The 20538-nt window shown below is 41.7% G+C and overlaps 2 protein-coding genes across 2 annotated transcripts in view; both read right to left on the bottom strand.

Annotated features, from left to right (window-relative positions):
• The window catches only part of LOC137085253 (NACHT, LRR and PYD domains-containing protein 3-like), a 142133-nt gene extending 130432 nt beyond the window's left edge, over positions 1-11701 (bottom strand). Inside the window, exons 1-6 of the mRNA XM_067451807.1 lie at positions 11648-11701; positions 11258-11376; positions 11000-11113; positions 7889-8014; positions 6619-6714; positions 4706-6433 (exon numbers count right to left, since the gene is read on the bottom strand). Of these exons, the coding sequence (XP_067307908.1) occupies positions 4706-6433; positions 6619-6714; positions 7889-8014; positions 11000-11113; positions 11258-11376; positions 11648-11701 (2237 nt within the window). The remainder of the gene's footprint in view (positions 1-4705; positions 6434-6618; positions 6715-7888; positions 8015-10999; positions 11114-11257; positions 11377-11647) is intronic.
• LOC137084577 (NACHT, LRR and PYD domains-containing protein 12-like) overlaps positions 1-20538 on the bottom strand; it is a 391414-nt gene that overhangs the window by 305915 nt on the left and 64961 nt on the right. The window lies entirely within an intron of this gene.

A 20538-nucleotide genomic window follows, 5' to 3' on the forward strand; every position in this document is an offset into this window, starting at 1 on the left:
AGTCGAACCAGTCCTGATGGAGTTTCCTTGATTGGCCAAGCGCCTCTGAGGCTGCTTTATGAATAGCCTGGCGCAATGGCCAGTCAGCTGATTCTTCCGGGATCTTGTTGAGGTTTTCAGCAAGGAGCCAGCGAAGGTTGTCTTTGGTGGTGTGGCTGTTCAGCGCTGCACAGTTGAGTTTCTTGTGTGAGGCTGTCTTTGGGCTACGAGGTTGAATGCTCATGGATAATTTGGATCTGACCATGAGGTGGTCAGTCCAGCACTCAGCTCCTCTCATAACACGGGTGGTGAGGACATCTTTTCTGTCTTTTTGACGGACAATCACGTAGTCAAGGAGATGCCAATGTTTTGAGCGTGGGTGCTGCCAGGTGGTCTTGAACCGGTTCTTCATCTGGAAAATGGTGTTAGTAATGACCAGCTGGTGCTCTGAACAGAGGGCGAGGAGTCTGAGCCCATTGTGGTTCATATTCCCCACACCATGCTGGCCGATGATTTTACTCCATACCAGGTGCTCCGTGCCCACTCTAGCATTGAAGTCTCCCATGAGTATGAGCCTGTCCGTAGCCGGGGTTTGCTGTAGGATGGCATCGAGTGCTCTGTAGAACTCCTCTTTGATGTTGTGCTCAGCATCAAGGGTTGGAGCGTATGCACTGATGAGAGTTGCAAAGCGTTTCTTTGCCAGGGGAATGCGCCAAGTCATCAGTCTTTCATTGATGCCGATAGGGGATTCCGAAATGTGCTGCAGCAGTTTTGTCTTCACGGCAAAACCAACTCCATGGTTGCGACGAGTGCCTTCAGGGACCCCCTTCCAGAAGAAGGTGTACCCAGGACCAACCTCTGTCAGGGAGTCCTCCCCATGCAGTCTGGTCTCGCTGAGAGCTGCTATGTCGATGTTATATCTCTCAAGCTCCAGGGCCACCAGTGCTGTCCTGCGGTGGGGCCTACCAGGAGTTTCAGCCAGGTCCAACAGTGTACGAACGTTCCATGAAGTAATGCTTAGTTTATTTTTTACTTTTGTTTTTCGACCGCGAGGGGGGATGCTCCGACGGTTGCGGTTTACCGTCCGGAGTGTGGGGAGCAGACAGTTTTTGGACCACCTTTTCCAGGTCCTTCCCCATCTCAGGGGTGAGCAGTGTGGGGCTGCTCAGTCGCAGTGGAAGCTGCCGAAAAGACCCGCTGCTCCATCCCGCAGTCCTAACGACCATCACTCCACTGCCGCCTGTGTGCATGGTTTGGCTAGGCACTCCCAGCCACATCCTTGGCCTGTGCCCACCACCATTCCACATCGCCACAGGACTTTTTTGGAGGAGGGGGGGAAGGGAGTCAGGGGAAGAAGCTTGTGCATAGGTGAGGATTAAGGTGGGCGTGAGGGTGCACAGACCTCACCCCCACCAACTTCACTTCTGCCAGAGGGATCTCCAGTGGCATGGGGGAACCCATGACGACCTTCGTCTGGCAGGAGTTGCAGGAGGCTGCCGGTGGTCCAATCAGCTGGACTCCGCCTGTGCCTACCCCCAAGTGCAGGTTTGTCTTCGAGGTTTGCTCCCCTAGCCACTATACCCTCCCGAGTTAGCCCACGTGGCTGTGGGGTTGCCCTCTTCCGCCTTCCTAGCCGTTGTGATGGTTCTCACACCATCATCATCCGCCTGCGTCACCGTTGGGGTCTTCCACTATTTACCCATAGCTGGGGCTATTTGCCCATAGCTGGGACAGTGGTTGACGGGCATCAGGGCATTTCCACTCGCTGATGGGCCTGCATGCCACGACTCTGGGGCCCACTGCTGCTCTGAGATCCCGTACAACTTAGCCTGGAACCGCAAGGGACCAGTTACCATGTGTGCCACGAGGAGGCGTGCACGAGATCTTGGCAGTGGAGAGGCTATGTACCGGCTGAGGAGGCTTACACACTCGGCTCCTCTTTTCGCCCCTAAAGAACAAAGGGCTATCCGGTGGCAGTAGCTGAAAGCAGAAAGTGGCAAGCAGAAGCATACATGCTGCTAATACAAGCACTACTACTCCATCACTGTTGCACTGACGCATCACACGCCCTGTGTAACCATCACACCCTGTTCTAGTTGCTGTAACCACACACACACACACACACACACACAGATGATTGTTCTCAGTGTTACTTACACAGCTGATCTAGTTGCTGTAACCACACACACACACACAAACACACACACACACACACAGATGATTGTTCTCAGTGTTACGTACACAGCTGATCTAGTTGCTGTAACCACACACACACACACACACACACACACACACACACAGATGATTGTTCTCAGTGTTACTTACACAGCTGATCTAGTTGCTGTAACCACACACACACACACACACACACACACACACACACACACACACACACACACACACACACACACACACACACACACACACACAGATAATTGTTCTCAGTGTTACTTACACAGCTGATCTAGTTGCTGTAACCACACACACACACACACACACACACACACACACACACACACACACACACACACAGATGATTGTTCTCAGTGTTACTTACACAGCTGATCTAGTTGCTGTAACCACAGGCAGCAGCTTCTGTAGAACTTCATCTCCTGTGTTTACTGTGCCACTGTTTGACCATAAAGATAAAAAATAAGTTGATTATTAATGATGATAATAAAAATAATAATTAATATCAGAGGTGAATAATGGTCAGGCCACAAACTCTATGGTGTGAAATGAGCTAATAACATTAGGCCTGTCGCAATAGTCAATAAATCAATAAATCGCACAAAAATAAATGAGCTCGATCATTTTTCCGGCCGTGATAATTTCCATTTGCATTCTTGTTTGTTTTCCTCGTCTCTCTCGCTGACTGTGCCTGCGCCTCATCCGTTTGGGAAGGTGTGTATACACAAATCCGCCGTGAACTCTATGGGCGCCGCCATCTTGCCTGCCGCCATTACTGTGTGCCTGTGAAGTGTGACAGTGTGACACTTGCCGGCGCCCTCTAGTGACATTTCAATGAAAGCGGATCCTGCTCATGAAATGAAATGTCTGGTGAAAGGGAACATTGGGTATATGATGTCAGGCAGTGGCCAAAACTCAGCAGCAAGGCACGCAGTAATGGTGGTGCTGCTTTACTTTAGTGTTTTTGCCGGATGTGTGTATACTAAACACGCAGACTGGGTTCCGGCGTGATGAGACGTCATGCTCGGCTAGATTCGCCTGGAACTCGAGCTTCTTCGGTTGCGGAGCCGCACGCAGTTACAAAATTTGTCGTGCGCACCGCCAAGCGAAATGGGGTCTCGTGTGGAGTTTAAACAAGGCTTAAAGCTACACTGAAGTTGGCAGTTTGATAAATGCAAGTTAATTCTTCAGTTCAATCTTTGTGTGCTAAAGGCACATACGTTCCTGTAGAGATAGCAATAAACATTCTCCTTTTTGACCAAATAAATGAAAAGCATGTCATCTGTCTTCTCTCTTGCCTTCTCACCTAAAATCTCACCTAGCTTTCCTCAGAGACGGTCAAGTTCAGTTTGTGCATGATTACATGATATAACCATTTTTTTAATACTGTATCCTAAACTGTGGATAATATCATATGATGAAGTAAATGTCTGGAGTGTTAACGATTAAAAGAAAAAACAACAACAAGAACCGTACAGAACTGAAAACCGTGAGCCTAAAACCGTGATACGAACCGAACCGTGGGTTTGGTGAACCGGGCCGCCCTTAATATGCTCCTAAAACACAATCATCCGTTGCAGTTTTCACCCATTTTATTAATTGTTTCTGGTATTTATTCAAGTGTATTTTTTGTTAACAGACTGAGAGTCCATTGCTTTTAATGGTTTTGGTTGTTTTGTTCATTTATTGTGGATATTTAAAATGATTTCCGCTTGCAGTGTTAAATAGTCTTAAGAAATAAAAGTTTATTGATATTTGAAAAGGTGTACCTGCATTATTACGCCATTATCATTATTTTGGATGAAAATTCTCTCAGAACAAAAATATTATCGTTTATTGCAATAATTTCTTGGCAAATTTATCGTTCAGCAAAATGTGTTATCGTGACAGGCCCAGATAACATCACCGTTTTCTCCAGAGCGACTGTACAGCCCAATCCAATTTGGTTGCAATATTTTCCTGTTTAACACGGTGAAGCTGCTTTGAAACAACCGTCATTGTAAAAACACTATATAAATAAAGCTGACTATTAAAAATCTTTATATTAACTGGCTTTTCTCTGAATGCAATACAGTGAATGACAGCCGTCTGTGTCTCCAGGGGCTCACATTATTGGCAGTTTAGTGTCGAGTGATTCATTTACACCAAAACTAAAAGATAACGTGCCTTCATCTCTGGAAACATTATTTGTGTCTTACATTTCATAATGACCTCAGATAAGCTCAGGGCCGACTCGTTCTCCAGCAGGTCTCTCATGAATGTGAATGTGTGCAAAGGATTGTGGGTGATTGAGCTGAATTAAAGATGCGAAACGAAGGACCCTTCAAACTGAGACGGCCTTCAGAGGCGCTTGATGACGTGGCCGTCGAGATCTGCAGCCTTACTAGGACACAGCCTCCGTTTGAGAAACACCCGCAAATTATGAACAATATCCCAGAAATCAATCTGTGCCCCGTGATTTAAACACCTCTGATCTCTGTGTTTCTCTTTGGTCATAATATTTTAGACTGTAATGATTGAACTCAGTGTTACTTACTCATCATTTCCGTATCCAATTAATCTGCTCAGGTCAAACTCCTGCATCGTCTCCTCTGAGGACAACAACACAAAAACTAAAGCTGACCACTGAGATGAGGAGAGTTTCACAGCACGTAATCCTCCACGGCTCGTATGAGGTTGAGCTTCGTTCACCAGTGAAAGATCACCCAGTTCATTCAGACAGTGAAACAGATTGATGTATTTATCTGGAGAGGGATTCTCACTGATCTTTTCTTTAATATAGTCGACTGTTTTCTTATTGTTGTGAGAGCGGTTTCCTGTCTGTGTCTTCAGTTCTTGTAAGAGACTCTGATTAGACTCCACTGACAGACCCAGAAGGAAACGAAGGAAAAGGTCCAGATGGCCATTTTTACTGTCTAAAGCCTCCTCCACAGCTCTCTGATGGAGATCAGACAGTGAAGCTGTGTCTCCATTTGTTGGTTTGGTGATCTGGTCAAACACATTGATGTTCTTGTTTATAAAGGAGAGATGCACATATAGAGCCGCTAGATGTTCCTGAAGGCTCAGATGAACAAAGCAGAAGACTTTCCCCCGATACAAGCCCAACTCCTCTCTGAAGATCTGAGTGCACAATCCTGAGTACACTGATGCTTCTGTCACATCAATGCCACACTCTCTCAGGTCTTCCTCATAGAAGATCAGGTTTCCTTTCACAAGCTGCCGATACGCCAGTTTCCCCAGTTTGACAATCATGTCTTCATCTTTCACTTTATTCTCATAGTCCTTCTCATGTTTGATGTTGGTCTGAAGGATCAGGAAGTGTGTGTACATTTGAGTGAGAGTCTTGGGGAGTTTTTCTTTCCGTGATTTCCTCATCATCTTCTCCAGAACAGTGGCTGAGATCCAGCAGAAAACTGGGATGTGACACATAATAAAGAGGCTCCTTGATGACTTCAGGTGTGAGATGATCCTGTCGGCCAGACTCTGGTCACTGATTCTCTTCCTGAAGTATTCCTCCTTCTGTGGGTCACTGAAGCCTCGTATCTCTGTCACTCGATGGACACACTCAGAGGGGACGAGATCAGCTGCTGCGGGTCTGGAGGTGATCCAGATGAGAGCTGAGGGAAGCAGATTCCCCGCAATGAGGTTCGTCAGCAGCTCGTCCACTGAGGCTGATTCAGTCACATCACACAACCTCACATCACTCTGAAAATCCAGAGACAGACGACACTCATCCAGACCATCAAAGATGAACAACACTTTATACTGATCACTGGATATTTCCATTTCTTTGGTTTCAGGGAAAAAGACATGAAGAAGATCTGAAAGACTGAGTGTTTTGTCCTTGATCAAGTTGAGCTCTCTGAAAGGAAGTGGAAATATGAGCTGGACGTCCTGATTCTGTTTCCCTTCAGCCCAGTCCAGGATGAACTTCTGCACAGAGACTGTTTTTCCAATGCCAGCGACTCCCTTTGTCAGCACAGTTCTGATGGGTTTGTCTTGTCCAGGTAAAGGTCTAAAGATGTCACTGCATTTGATCGCTGTGTCCTCTGTTTCTGCTCTCCTGGACTGTGTCTCAATCTGTCTCACCTCATGCTCATTATTGATCTCTCCACTTTCACTCTCTGTGATGTAGAGCTCTGTGTAGATCTCATTCAGGAGTGTTGGGTTTCCCTGCTTTGATATTCCCTCACACAAACACTCAAACTTCTTCCTCAGATTTGATCTCAATGTGTCGAGGACTTCAGCAGGTTTAGAGTCATGGCTGTAATATTAAAATACCACATTATTACACAAGTAAGAGAAGTAAAGAGCCATAGATCACAAAATGATGGACACAGAACATCATACGGTTTCTGAAATGTTTCAATCATTAATCATGTGTTTGAGTGATGTGTGATGTCATTGCAGCTCCTAAAATTAAACCACAACAAAAGTCCCACATTTTACCTGAAACCAGGACACATGCTTTCATTAAAGTCTTGAGGTTGAATCTCAGGCGTGAACACAGTTTTGTTTTTAACTGTTCTGGATTGAAGATTTGACCTTAAATCAGAATGAAGAGGGTAAAGAATCAGACACACTGATATTGATGTAATCGTGTCATTAACTGAGTAACAGACCAACAGCTTTTACAGTGTGTGAATGTATTATCTATGCATCATCTTTTTATTCTTTTTTTAACCGTTTTATTTACCTTTGTTCTTATCTTTGGTTATTGTTATTTCATATATTTATCATCATTATATTCTTGTTAATTCTCTTTGCAACTGTATTTCTATGCAAGCAGTGGTAGCAGACAGTGAAGCAGACTCAAGAAAGGGGAGGCCCTACGGGGCAAAGGTCACGACCCCTATAGGAGCCCATCTTGGACCGACTTGTAAGATCCAGGAGACATTAAGAACCTGCTGTCTTTCATCTCAGACAGGGGTACCCGAATTTAGATCCAGGCAGATAGGGATCTATTTCTTATTTTTTTTATATACACACACACATATATATATATATATATATATATATATATTTATATATATTTTTTTATTTATTATTATTTCTCTTTACAACTATTTTAATTTTCCTTGCTTTTATTTTAATTCTTACACATGGTATTCTTATTTCTTTTGCATATGTTATCACTATTCTTTTTTTTTGTAAAGCACTTTGAATTGCCATTGTGTATAAAATGTGCTATACAAATAAAACTGCCTTGGCTTGCCTGCCTATACAATACATATAACTTTACACAAGAGCCCAATGATCATCATTAATAGATTGAAACTTACAGGATCTGAACTCATTACACTGCTGTATATTAATAACAACTTCATAAAGATCTAATACTATAAGCATAACTTTGGCAAGGGAGACGTGATTCAGCGAGGTCGGCAACGGGAGAGAAGAGACAGGTGACGAGCGGTACGTGGGTCAAGTGCAGGATTACATTCACTTGTGTCTCGTTGCAGTAATTGGCGTGGAGAGACTGGATAAAGCCTGATGGAAACAGGAAGCTGGAGAGAGAGAAGCTGTGGACTCGTGTGGATGTGGGACAGGAAGCTCTGGAGAGCATACCTGTTATCGTTATACAGAGACTGAGACTGAACTTGAGTTTGAAAGATCGTACAGTGCACCTCATTTGTGAATTGAGAGAGAATTATTACCAGTCTCCTTCCTTCACCATACTTTGAACATTGTTATAATAACTATTATAGAGATGATATACCTGAGATCAGGCCGTGTGTCTCCACTCTTAAACATTATTGGCAGATCCATAGACCGGTCACTCTTCATAGACACACAGCTGGACTCTGGTCTTGATCTCTTCTGCTGGACTGAACTGGTTCTAAAACTAAGTAAAATTAAAAGCATACAGACTTATACATGTTATGCACTTTTACTGGAAACTTCTGTTTTAGGAAAGATCAGCGCGATCACATGACAATTCAATGGCACAGAGGAAGGACGAAGGCTCACAGACTTAAGAGAGCAATGTTTGGCTGAGCTTTACAGATAAACCACATTACTGTACTCTAGTAACGGTGCTCTTGCTGTGAAACATCCCTGTTCTGACAGACACGGTGAAGCTTTCAACAAGTCTGTACCAGTGGTTAGAAAAATCAGCTCACTTTTACATGTATTCAAGTGGGAGTGGCTGCCTTACCCACCACAGCTGAAATCTACCCGCATTTGGCGGGTTGGCGGGTGTTAATGTCAAGCCCTGTGTGTGACTATACCAAAGCATTTGATTTGTAGGCATGTATTCCTCCAGTTGAGCCGGTGCGCTTTACCTGACGGTTCAGGGTTACGCCCGGCAGCAGCGCACGGACTGAGACTGAAAATAATTCACACTGACAAAATAATAAAAAGAACATTCTTCTTCTTTTAAATAATAATAAAATAATAATGACATTCTTCTTCTAAATAACAATAAACGTCATTAATAATAAAAATCATAATAATAATAATAATAAGAAGAAGAATCTTACAAATTGTCATGCAATTTTTAATGTGAATGAATTGTACACCACATCACCATCATCATATCGTACACCCCAATACATGTGCCATGATACGAAATTAAATGCTACGCCTCTTTGCCGTCTTCTGTGTGTCCATGGCGTAAAATGAGGGCGTGGGGGAGGCGGAGACTTGAATATATAGGGGCGTGTTATTCTAATGACGATCGTTTTCAGCAGCCGCATTTATCAAGGGCAAGTATTGTGTACACCTGGATTGCAGAGGTGCGCACAGCTTCATAAATCAGGCGGTGAGAGAAGTGTAAGCATAATCTTACGCCAACATATACACCCGTTTCTACGCAAGATTGATAAATGAGGGCCAATGTGTGCAGACTCATCAGAGGGTGAGAATAACACAACAGAAGCGTTTTGGAGGCATGATCTGACCGTGTGAAGTCTCTATATAGTTTCAGTTACTATTGGCTCATAAAGCGACACACGCAAACAGGAGTCCTTAGCAAAGCATATTACTTACAAATATACATTTGATATATTTACAGTAGATAACTTATAAAATATCTTCATGGAACATGATCTTAACTTAATATCCTAATGACTTTTGGCATAAAGGAAAGATTGATAATTTTAACTCATGATGTATTATTTGCTATCGCTACAAATATAACCGTGTGACTTATGACTGGGTTTCTGCTCCTGGGTCACATATTAGGATATTAATTATTATGAATTCAAAACGAACAAATTGAAAACAACTAAAGAATTATAGAATGATTCAACTTAAGTAAACATCGACTGTGATCACATGACTCTTTTCAATGGCATAAGGGATGAAGGCTCACAGACTTAAGAGAGCAATGTTTGGCTGAGCTTTACAGATAAACCACATTACTGTACTCTAGTAACGGTGCTCTTGCTGTGAAACATCCCTGTTCTGACAGACACGGTGAAGCTTTCAACAAGTCTGTACCAGTGGTTAGAAAAATCAGCTCACTTTTACATGTATTCTATTAAAGGTAGAAAAATCTCAGCTTACATTTACTTGATATCGTTTCTAATATTAGACGGACTGACTGACTGACTGATACATTTTGCTTCTAAGTCAAATAATCATACTATAACCATAACTCTTTTAGAGATGATATACCTGAGATCAGGCCGTTTGTCTCCACTCTTAAACATTATTGGGTGACCCATAGACCGGTCACTCTTCATAGACACACAGCTGGACTCTGGTCTTGATCTCTTCTGCTGGACTGAACTGGTTCTATAACTAAGTAAAATTAAAAGCATACAGACTTATACATGTTATGCACTTTTACTGGAAACTTCTGTTTTAGGAAAGATCAGCACGATCACATGACAATTCAATGGCACCAAGGAAGGACGAAGGCTCACAGACTTAAGAGAGCAATGTTTGGCTGAGCTTTCCAGATAAACCACATTACTGTAAGTAAGTAAGTAAGTAAGCTTTATTTCTATAGCACTTTTCACAGACAAAAGGTCACAAAGTGCTTTACAAAATTAAAATATACACATAAAAGATATACACATACACATAACATTCAAATATACATAAATACACACAAACATACAAAACCATAATTGTTAATTAAATGCTTGTCTAAAAAGATGCGTCTTAAGGTGTTTTTTAAAAGCTTCCACAGAGTCCAAAGCTCTCAAGGCTAATGTAAGAGCGTTCCAGAGCCTTGGAGCCACTACACAGAAGGCTCGGTCACCTCTCATTTTAAAACGTGTTCTAGGAACAGTTAAAAGGTCTTGGCCTGAAGACCTCAAAGAGCGACCAGAATTGTATATATGCAGTATATCCTGGATATAAGAGGGAGCTTGATCATGCAAGGCTCTGTAAGTAATGGTTAAAATTTTAAACTGTACTCTAAAACTCATTGGAAGCCAATGTAGAGCCTTAAGTAAAGGTGTAATATGTGTTCGCCTGTTGGTCTTATTCAAAAGTCTTGCAGCTGCATTCTGTGCCACTTGCAATTTGTCCATGGAGGATTTGTTTAAACAAGTGTACAATACATTACAAAAATCGAGACGAGAGGAAATAAAAGTGTGAATAAGCATCTCCATCTCACTACTGTACTCTAGTAACGGTGCTCTTGCTGTGAAACATCCCTGTTCTGACAGACACGGTGAAGCTTTCAACAAATCTGTACCAGTGGTTAGAAAAATCAGCTCACTTTTACATGTACTCTATTATATAAAGGTAGAAAAATCTCAGCTTACATTTACTTGATATCATTGCTAATATTAGACGGACGGACTGACTGATACATTTGGCTTCTAAGAAAAATAATTCATACTATAAGCATAACTTTATAGAGATGATATACCTAAGATCAGGCCGTTTGTCTCCACTCTTAAACATTATTGGGTGATCCATAGAGCAGTCACTCTTCATAGACACACAGCTGGACTCTGGGTTTGAGCTCTTCTGCTGGACTGAACTGGAACAGAGAACAGATTCAGTTTAATCCTTTAGATTACTGGGATCATTCTTTACGAGAGGAACCATATTACAGTTTTTATGAATTTCTAAAACACAGGCAAAAACTGATATTTTTGAGATAAACAGTGTGTGTTGAAAGTACCTGCATCCTGGAGAGAAATCTCCACCTGTGGATCCTTGTGGATCAGCCATGATGAAGCTGCAGGAGAATCTGATGAGTTTGATCTCCTCCACTGACTCTGAATGAACAAACATCACACACTAAATTAAATTAAACATCCTTCATCATTTATCTGAACACATCTGGAGTGTAAGGATCGCGGACAAACGCCAACAGGACAATTGGCCGTTGAATTTAGAATTTAATGAAAAATAACTGCCATGTTCAACAGACAAACACTGACTGAACACAAAAGAAACCCTTCATTAAAGATTTCATATCAAACAAACAATCACTCAAAATGTCCTCCAGAGATTCATATTAATATGAGGAAGTCACACACATGAACACTCACCTCGATCAAACTTTTACATGATACAGCTTCTCCAATCCTCCAGCTTTAACATCAGAAAGATACACGGACATTCCTGATTAAACTCTGATAAACGTTTCTATTAAACTCTTTAAAGCTCTGTTTCCCCCGTATCGTATTCGTGTTTTACCTGCTTAAAATGGCGGAAGTCGACAGGTGAGCTCCAGCTTACTTTCACTTTGCATTTGTGACGAGAGTAAACAGACACGCGCGTTCACGAGAGCACCACGGCGCATGCGCGAGAGCAGAGGTTGTCGCGTGAACGCGGAGATTAATGAATAAAGTGGTAAATTAGTTTTGCGTGAGCACTCGCGTTGCTTTGTTTGTTTTAATCTTTTCTTTCGTTCATATAGTTTTGTGCTTGTTTTATTTATTCCTCAATTTGTTCATTCTCTCGGTCTTTTGTACTTTCTCTCTTTTTATTTGACTATTCTCGAATTCATTCTGCTCTTTTTCTGTTAGTTTTTTATCTGTGTCATTTATGTTTTATTGCCTATAATTTTATCCTTTATGCATGAATTATGATAACCTCCGTCTGATGTGTTTTATTGCTCTTAGGGCATGAAAAACAAGATTTGAAAAGTCATTATTTTACAAATGTTTCAGAGATTTTTAGATGTCCACTAGAGTTTATGATTTAAACTGAAGAGATGATGGTGTATATTTAAATAAAATAAAAAAACAAGCAATACAATTTGACAAAATACATCCAGAAATATAGATTGATAGAGTTAGTTGTTCTTGACAGAAGCTGAAGTTTGCGTGTCTGTGATCTCAGAACATGAGGACGTCTCTTCATCCGGTCAGCTGTGGAAACCCAACTCAGATGCTCCTCCAGTGGGCCAGAGTTTGTCCATTTACCCTCATCAGCTGATCAATCTGATTATGCTCAACATGGACACATTTCTCCCACAGCTCTCCTCTGAGAAGATCTGGCCATCAGCTGTTTTCAGTCTCGTCTGAAATGAGCAGTGTTGGGGAAACGCTTTACAAGCAACATGCATTACATAATCAGATTACTGTTTGATGTTCATGCAAATCACATTCTAATAACACAAATACATTTATTTACAGTCAAAGTTACTGCAGATGAAGCCTCTTCAGAAACAACAGTCACAGTCAGATTATGATCTGTAGCTGAAATATAGCTCTAGTGGACAGATGATTCATCAGAACTTTCTCCCGATCTAAAATCAACACATGGGAAATGTAACTGTGATATGACTCATTAGATATCGCTGATGCTACAACATGTTTTTACCTGCAAGAGTCTCCTAGGATAGAAGGAATGGACGGATATTCTGGAGAAACTTGGCATTTCTGACTGGCCATTGGAGGGAAACATGGATATGATATGGATATGGATATAAGAACCATGGATATAAGAGTCTTTCCTCTCGGTGTGAATGTGTTGATGATGCTCGAGGGTCCACTGTAGAGGCTGATGTGCAACTATGCCATCAAAACCCATGCAATGCAAGAACATGCTTTATGAACAGCCGTCCACTGGAGTGAGCTCAACGCATCAAAGGCTCATTGTGTTTTCCTCTCTCTTCTCTTCAGTTAGGGCTTTTGTTTTTCTTCATTATTTCTGCTTTGCTCTCTTTGGCTCATTCATTTGTTCAGTTTTGAGCAAGATGGCGGTGTAGTGCGAAGTGTCCGATTCGTCCGCGTCTCAGCCGGAGCCGCACCGCACTCTAATGGAGAGCTTCTGGGATTGAGCAGAGCAAGGTATGGATCAGACTTGCTGTCTGCAGCTTTCTTCAGGAGTCGCTTGAGAATATGAACGGCCTTCTCAGCCTTGCCGTCTGACGGAGCGTATTCTGGACTCCAGCTCACATGCTTGAAGTCATATTGCACTGAAAGATCTGGCCACTCTTTTCTGCTGAAACACGGGCCATTGTCACCGATGAGCGTTTGTGCTATTCCATGTCTTGTGTTATCACACACTTTGTGGACATGTTAGGAAGTAAGGCTAATTCAGGGCAGTTTGAGTAATAGTCAATCAGCACTAAATAATGATGGCCTTTCAGATGAAGAGATCCATTCCCACTTTCTCCCAGGCTGATGTTGGTCAGTCCAGAATTATCATTGGCTCTTTGATCCGCCTGCGTCTGAATCTCTGACATGTGCCACACCGTCTCAGCAGATGTTCAATGTCTCTGTTAACTCCAGGCCAGAAGACTGTGTCTCTCGCTCTCCTCTTACATTTCTCCACACCGAGATGAGCTTCATGGATTCTGTGTCGTGTGTCTCGTCTCCGGCTTTGTGGAATGACGAGTCTGTTTTGTTTCAGGAGAATTTAATCCACAGCTCTTAGATCCCGATATTTTGGAGAGGATCCCGTCGGCCTTCCATTATTCATGTTATCGATGTCAACTTGCGATCCGGTGTGTTTTTTGCTTTGCTCTGCTCTTTGCTTTGGCTTTGTATCTGACACAGGAAACGCAGTAACACCATGTTCACATGTATCTCCACATCTCCTTCTGTTGTCCTCGCTCTACTTCTGCTGCTGCTCGTGAGAGGGCGTCTGCAGCACTAAGGCCCAATCCCAATCCTGTTTTATACCCCTTCACCTAAAATAGACAGCTGGAGCCGCTTTTCCATCGGGAAAAACTGTTCTCTCTGTTTATTAACCGTTCCATTCAGTGCCGATCCGATCCGGCCGTACGGATATGGTTTCGTTTTCTACTGCGGCGCTGCGATAACGAATCGTGATACAAACGAGTCAGTAGTTGCCTTGGTAACGCGAGAGTTTACAGACGATAAATGATGTAAATAGCGACAGCGTTATGAAGGATGACCAGATATTAAAGTTTTAAAAGCTTAAATTTGGAAGATTTTCGGTTTAAAGTTTGACGTGTTTGAAGTCAATATAGTCTATCAGAAAACAACTATTTGGTTGCTACGGTACTCAGGCTGGTTGCTAAGGTCTTGCTACGTTTTTGCTAGGGTACTCATGGAGTTGCTATGCAGTTTGCTAGAGTACATAGGGTGGTTGCTAAGGTATTGCTATGTGGTTACTAAGGTATTCTGGGTGGTTGCTAGGGTACTCGAGGTGGTTGCTAAGGTGTTGCTAGGGTGGTTTCTAGGATACTTGGGGTGGTTACTATGGTCTTGCTACGTGGTTTAAACTTCTATTTTTCTGGCCCTTACCCTTACCACTCATAACCACTCAGAATCAACACACCTTCACATGAACGCTCAAAACAAAGGGATCGGGGAAAGGGAGGGGCTAAGGGGGAGAAATGGGATTGGGCTAAAGTATTTGCCAGAGTAGACACCCAATCCAAATCATACCTTTGCAGTTTCATCATCAATCTTTGAATCCTTGGTGTCAAAGCATTTAGATTCTTCTTCACTATTGCGATCAATGTACGATGATCCATTTCTGCTATGAAAGTAGGAAGACCAAACACACAGGTGTGAAACTTTTCCAGCCCAAAATCTAATCCCAAAAACTCTTTTCTGATGTATCAGAATCAGTCATGGATCTTTCTTACATATGTTCCTGGCTTCCAGATTTCATCCTCAGCTCACAATAAAACCACCCAGAGACCATTTTCTGATGCATCAGAGACACTTTAGTTTTCTTTGTTGGATCAGTATTGCAGTAACGGGTGTGGATGTCGACGCTATTTTCAAAGTACTTGATTGAATAAAATAAATAACACTGGCCTAGTGTTGTGATATTTTACTTCAAAAATCTTACATATCAATCAATCAATAAATCAACCAATCAATCAATCAATCAACTTTATTTATATCGCGCTTTTACAATGACGATTGCTTCATAGCAGCTTCACAGTGTTAAACAGGAAAATATTGCACCAAAAAAAATCTGGCTGTGCAGTCGTTCTGGAGAAAACGGTGATGTTATCAGCTTATTTTATAATATAGCGAAAATGTTGGCAGATCAGTATTATAGTTTATAGAATTAAATAAGAACTAATTAAATAATTTTATTTGTATATTTAGTTTAATAACTTTTCGCCAAAGGCGACAGTGGCAAGGAACCAAAACTCCATCAGGGCATGATGGAGAAAAATAAAACCTTGGGAGAAACCAGACTCAGTCGGGGTGCCAGTTCTCCTCTGGCCTATTATCAAACAGTGTATGCTTATTATTCTGACCACCTTACAGGTCAGAAATCATATTAGATCGGAATATTGAAAAATTTGGGGTATCACGCAAGAGACGATGGCGCGTCGATTACACAAGAGTATGAATACTTTAAAGATCGGAGTTATTGCGCCCGGAGATGGGTTTATTGAGCATGACGTGCCGGTGAGGCAAATTCAGAAGAGACCCCAATTGACACGGACTCAGCAGACACTCCAGGATGAGCTGGTCATGTCCAGACGCAGATCCACCATCCGATCCGGAAACAGCCTGGATACGGCCGACTGCAGTAAACCTCGGGATAAACAAAGAGACTAACATTAGTGTGGATGCCACTCACACCTGAGTACATCAGGTGTTATGGGAAGTGTTCCCGGTTACGGGTGACCTAGTTAATGCAGCCTAACAAACAGTCAATTGATTTGAATAATGAAAGTAAAAAATGTTCTATGTGTATGCCATAGTAAAGAGATGTGTTTTAGTCTAGATTTAAACTGACAGAGTGTGTCTGCTTCTTGACAAATGCAAGGAAGACTATTCCAGAATTCAGGTGCTAAATAGGAAAAGGATCGACCGCCTGCAGTTGATTTAGATATTCTAGGTATTATCAACTGGCAAGAGTTTTGAGACCGGAATAGACGTGATGGAGTATAATGTGTTAAGAGCTCGCTTAAGTACTGGGGAGCCAAACCATTTAGTGCTTTGTAAGTAATAAGAAGGATTTTAAAATGTATGCGATGTTTAATAGGGAGCCAGTGCAGTGTTGACAGAACTGGGCTAATATGATCGTACTTCCTGGTTTTAGTAAGAACTCGAGCTGTTGCGTTTTGGACTAGTTGGAGTTTGTTTATTAAGCGAGCAGGGCAACCACCCAAGAAGAGCATTACAATAATCTAACCTTGACCTCATGAACGCATGTACTAACTGTTCAGCATAGTGTTTAGATATATACCATAGTTTAGATGTAGTTTTAAGGTGGTAGAATGCCGTTTTACAGATGCTAGAAATGTGGCTTTCAAATGAAAGATTGGTATCAAAGAACACACCCAGGTTCCTCACTGATGACGAGGGCTTGACAGAGCAAGTGTTAGACAGTTTTCTAGGTTACTACTTGCGGAGCTTTTCTGTCCAATAATTAAAAATTCAGTTTTATCTGAATTAAGTTGCAGGAATTTACTATTCATCCAATTTTTTATATCAGCTATGCATTCTGTTAATCTTGTGAATTGGTAAGTTTTGTCAGGGCGTGAAGAAATATAGAGCTGAGTATCATCAGCATAACAATGAAAACTAACGGCATGCTTGCTAATGATATCTCCCAGTGGTAGCATATACAGAGTGAAAAGCAACGGTCCTAACACTGAGCCTTGCGGTACTCCATATTGAACTTGTGATCGGTGTGACATCTCTTCATTTACTGCTACAAACTGAGAACGGTCAGATAAGTACGATTTGAAGAGAGAAGGAATTCCTAATCAAACAAACGCTATTAGACCATCAGCATCAGTGCTCAAAAAACACAACACATACTTTCAATATTTTTCCTATTTTAAACTTGAGTCTTCTATGGTTAAATTGTGTACTTAGACCAACGAAAAATTAAAAATTGCTATTTTTTAGACCGTTATTGCTGGGAACTATTTTCTCATTCCTGCGTAGGAACTTTGCAGCCATCATGAGTGCAGCAGTGCAATGATATAACTGAGCGCCTGAAAATAGGCCAACTTCCGTGAATATAACCAGCGTGACAGTCTGCTTGCACAGAGAATGCATCTCGTAACCATGGAGATGTTTGTGAGAGATGATTAAAGGATATTTACTTTGGTGCAGATCCCGAACTGTATCTATTTAAAACGGTATAACAGTTACACTGAAGACAAGCTTTTGAAATGTGAAAGAGAAAGTGTGGCTGGACAGACTGGGGCAGAAGGGACAAGGAGAGCAGATTCAAACTGGTGAGCCAAAGAAGAGTCAAAGTTCAAGGAAAAATGGTCCGACATGGTCTTCAGACCTTTTGATTTTGACTAACGTAATATGTGAATGAAATATGCTAAAATGGTGCTGCTTATTATGAAGAAAGAGAGAGTCTGCGCATTGTGCTCTTTCTCTCTATCACTCAGTTGAAATGCGCCGTGTCATCTACATCACTCATAAATCCCAATAACTGATCAAATAAGGCTTTGATGGTTCAAACATTTTTTTGGCAGCCGCCTAATAATTTTCAATTCAGGAGATATGCTCCGAAGCCTCGGCACAGAATATAACATCACTAACGTAGTATTTTGTACCATAGAAACTGTGTAGATAAACAATACCTGCAATTCCACATTCTGCTTTAATCACACTATACACTACCTCACCAGAACTCTACAACAAAACTATTAACGTTCTATATTGTATAAACGAAATAGCTGCGCAAATCCCCACGCTTAGTGATTGCGTTCACAGGCAATGTTAGCTAAAGACAACAGCAGTGCTTTTCAATCTGGTCGTTCAAGCTAACAAAAACATTTAATAAATAATGTTATACTTACAGCCCTGGGTGATGATACACTGTCTGGACATATCCTTTAGATGCCATGTGTCCATGTTTTCCACATAGTCAGCTGGTCCCAAATGCTTTGAGCAAACATACAGTTTCTTGTTTGAATCTACTGGTGTTTTGATATCTATGGTTCAGAGCAGTCAACCACTGATTCTTTCATTACTTGATTTTTGTTGCTATTCTGTGAAACATGATGGTAGTACACACCTTCGACTCACTATCACAGCTCTTTACAACACACAGAACCATGGGAACCTGAGAACCTGAGTTTTAGTTATCAAGAAATATATGCTAGAACTTTTCAGTTTCTACGCAATTTTATTGATAAATCACAGAAGTCACATATTATTGTTATTATTGTCAGTGTTGACAATATATTTCTGCGCTACTGAATTGTTTGTGTGAGGCGCGCACGATCTCCGCGGGATCGGCTATGTGTGTGTTGTAATGCAGCACGCATTAGTTTAGCGTGATAATTACCTTACGTGTACAATACACGTGCATTATCCTGATCAATTTTGAGATTGCAGATGGTATAATCAAACATGTCTCGTGAAGAGGTCTCAGAGTATGCATTTATTTGTCATTTTTAACTGTGGAAAACAGAGCCTGCGTGTGTCAGGAAATTGCTTTTCCTGTTGCGCCCTCTATAGGCCAGCGACTAGTCTACGTCAAGCTTAAATCGTCATGACTGAGCATTAAGGTCAACTAGTCGATTAGTTGACTAGTCGATGCAACCCCTACCTGCAATAACACAAACTTAGTGCCGGTTATTTTGGAAGTTACCTATCTGAGGACTACTTTCAGGCACTGTGTAATATCATCACACACCTGAACCCATTGTACGACCGCAAAGTTCCATGACTACTACGCAAGAATCAGAAAAGAGTTCCTATCTATATTGGTATAAAAATCTAATTGTTTTATTTCCCATTGGTCTTAGTACATGATGCAACTACAGAATAGTCAAGTTTTAAATATAAAAATAATATCTTAAAAAAAATAAAGTCTTTGGTAATTTTTGAGAGCAATGCTAATGGACTAATATGATTCAATGATGTATGCTAAGCTATGCTAAAAGTGTCACAAATCAGGCCTCTGGGGCTCCCTCTGATCGCCACCAGAGGGCTCCCTCACCTCAATATTTATCCCCATTTTGGACTTCATTACCCATAATCCTTTGCCCTGACTCATCAGTCGGGGCGGCAGTGGTTCAGTGGTTCATGTAGGTTGTCTACAAACCAAAAGGTTGGTGGTTCGATCCCTGGTTCCACCTGACCAAGTGTCGAGGTGTCCATGAGCAAGACACCTAACCCCAGCTGCTCCCGACGAGCTGGATGGCGCCTTGCATGGCAGACACCACCATCGGTGTGTGAATGAATGTATGGATGGGTGAATGTGAGGCAATATGTAAAGCGCTTTGGATGGCCATAGGGTCTGTTGAAAGCGCTATATAAATGAAGTCCATTTACCATCCATCAGTCATCATTGTTTACACCTGTGTGCCATTAGCCTCATCACCATAGTCTATATAAACCTTGTTCACTCTGCCATTCACTGTGAAGTCTTGTAAAGTGTAACTACTACAATTCGGAGCGTTCTATCATGTTTTCATGTCTCTTGGTTTTGGATCACCTGCCTGTTTCTGGACTACTCTCTTGCCTACATTCCCTGCCTTGTTGTGTTTGTCTGCTCGGACTGCCTGCATGTATTTTGACCTTGCCTGTACTTTAGACTTCGATTGTGGACTGTTGTCTTAATAAAATTGCATTTGGATCCCCAATCTGTTGACTCATCGTTACAAAAAGTGCTACAGCCAGATAAAGAGATCAGCTGAATGGATTCAAAAATGGTAAAACTCTTCTGTTTAACTCTAAGGAACTTGGAAAATGAGCCTATTTTCAAAAAAGTGGAGTGTTCCTTTAATTCGTTGTCCCTGGTTGAGTAAATCATGGCCACGTTGAAATAATTTGTTCTCTCATTTTATTAAAACTAGGCAACAGATTATACAATGTGGCCACAGTCTAATTAAAATGAGGAAGCGACGCTACCACCACGCTACTGCAAAATGTAGTTAGGCTAGTAGCGTCACTACTTGTAACAACGCTACTACCCAACACAGCACATACACACTGACACTTTCTCACTCATACACATAAATACACACACTTTCTCACTCATATATACACACACACACACACACACACACTTTCTCACTCATAT

Source organism: Pseudorasbora parva, chromosome 8 (genome assembly GCF_024679245.1).
Source record: "Pseudorasbora parva isolate DD20220531a chromosome 8, ASM2467924v1, whole genome shotgun sequence".
Taxonomy (NCBI): domain Eukaryota; kingdom Metazoa; phylum Chordata; class Actinopteri; order Cypriniformes; family Gobionidae; genus Pseudorasbora; species Pseudorasbora parva.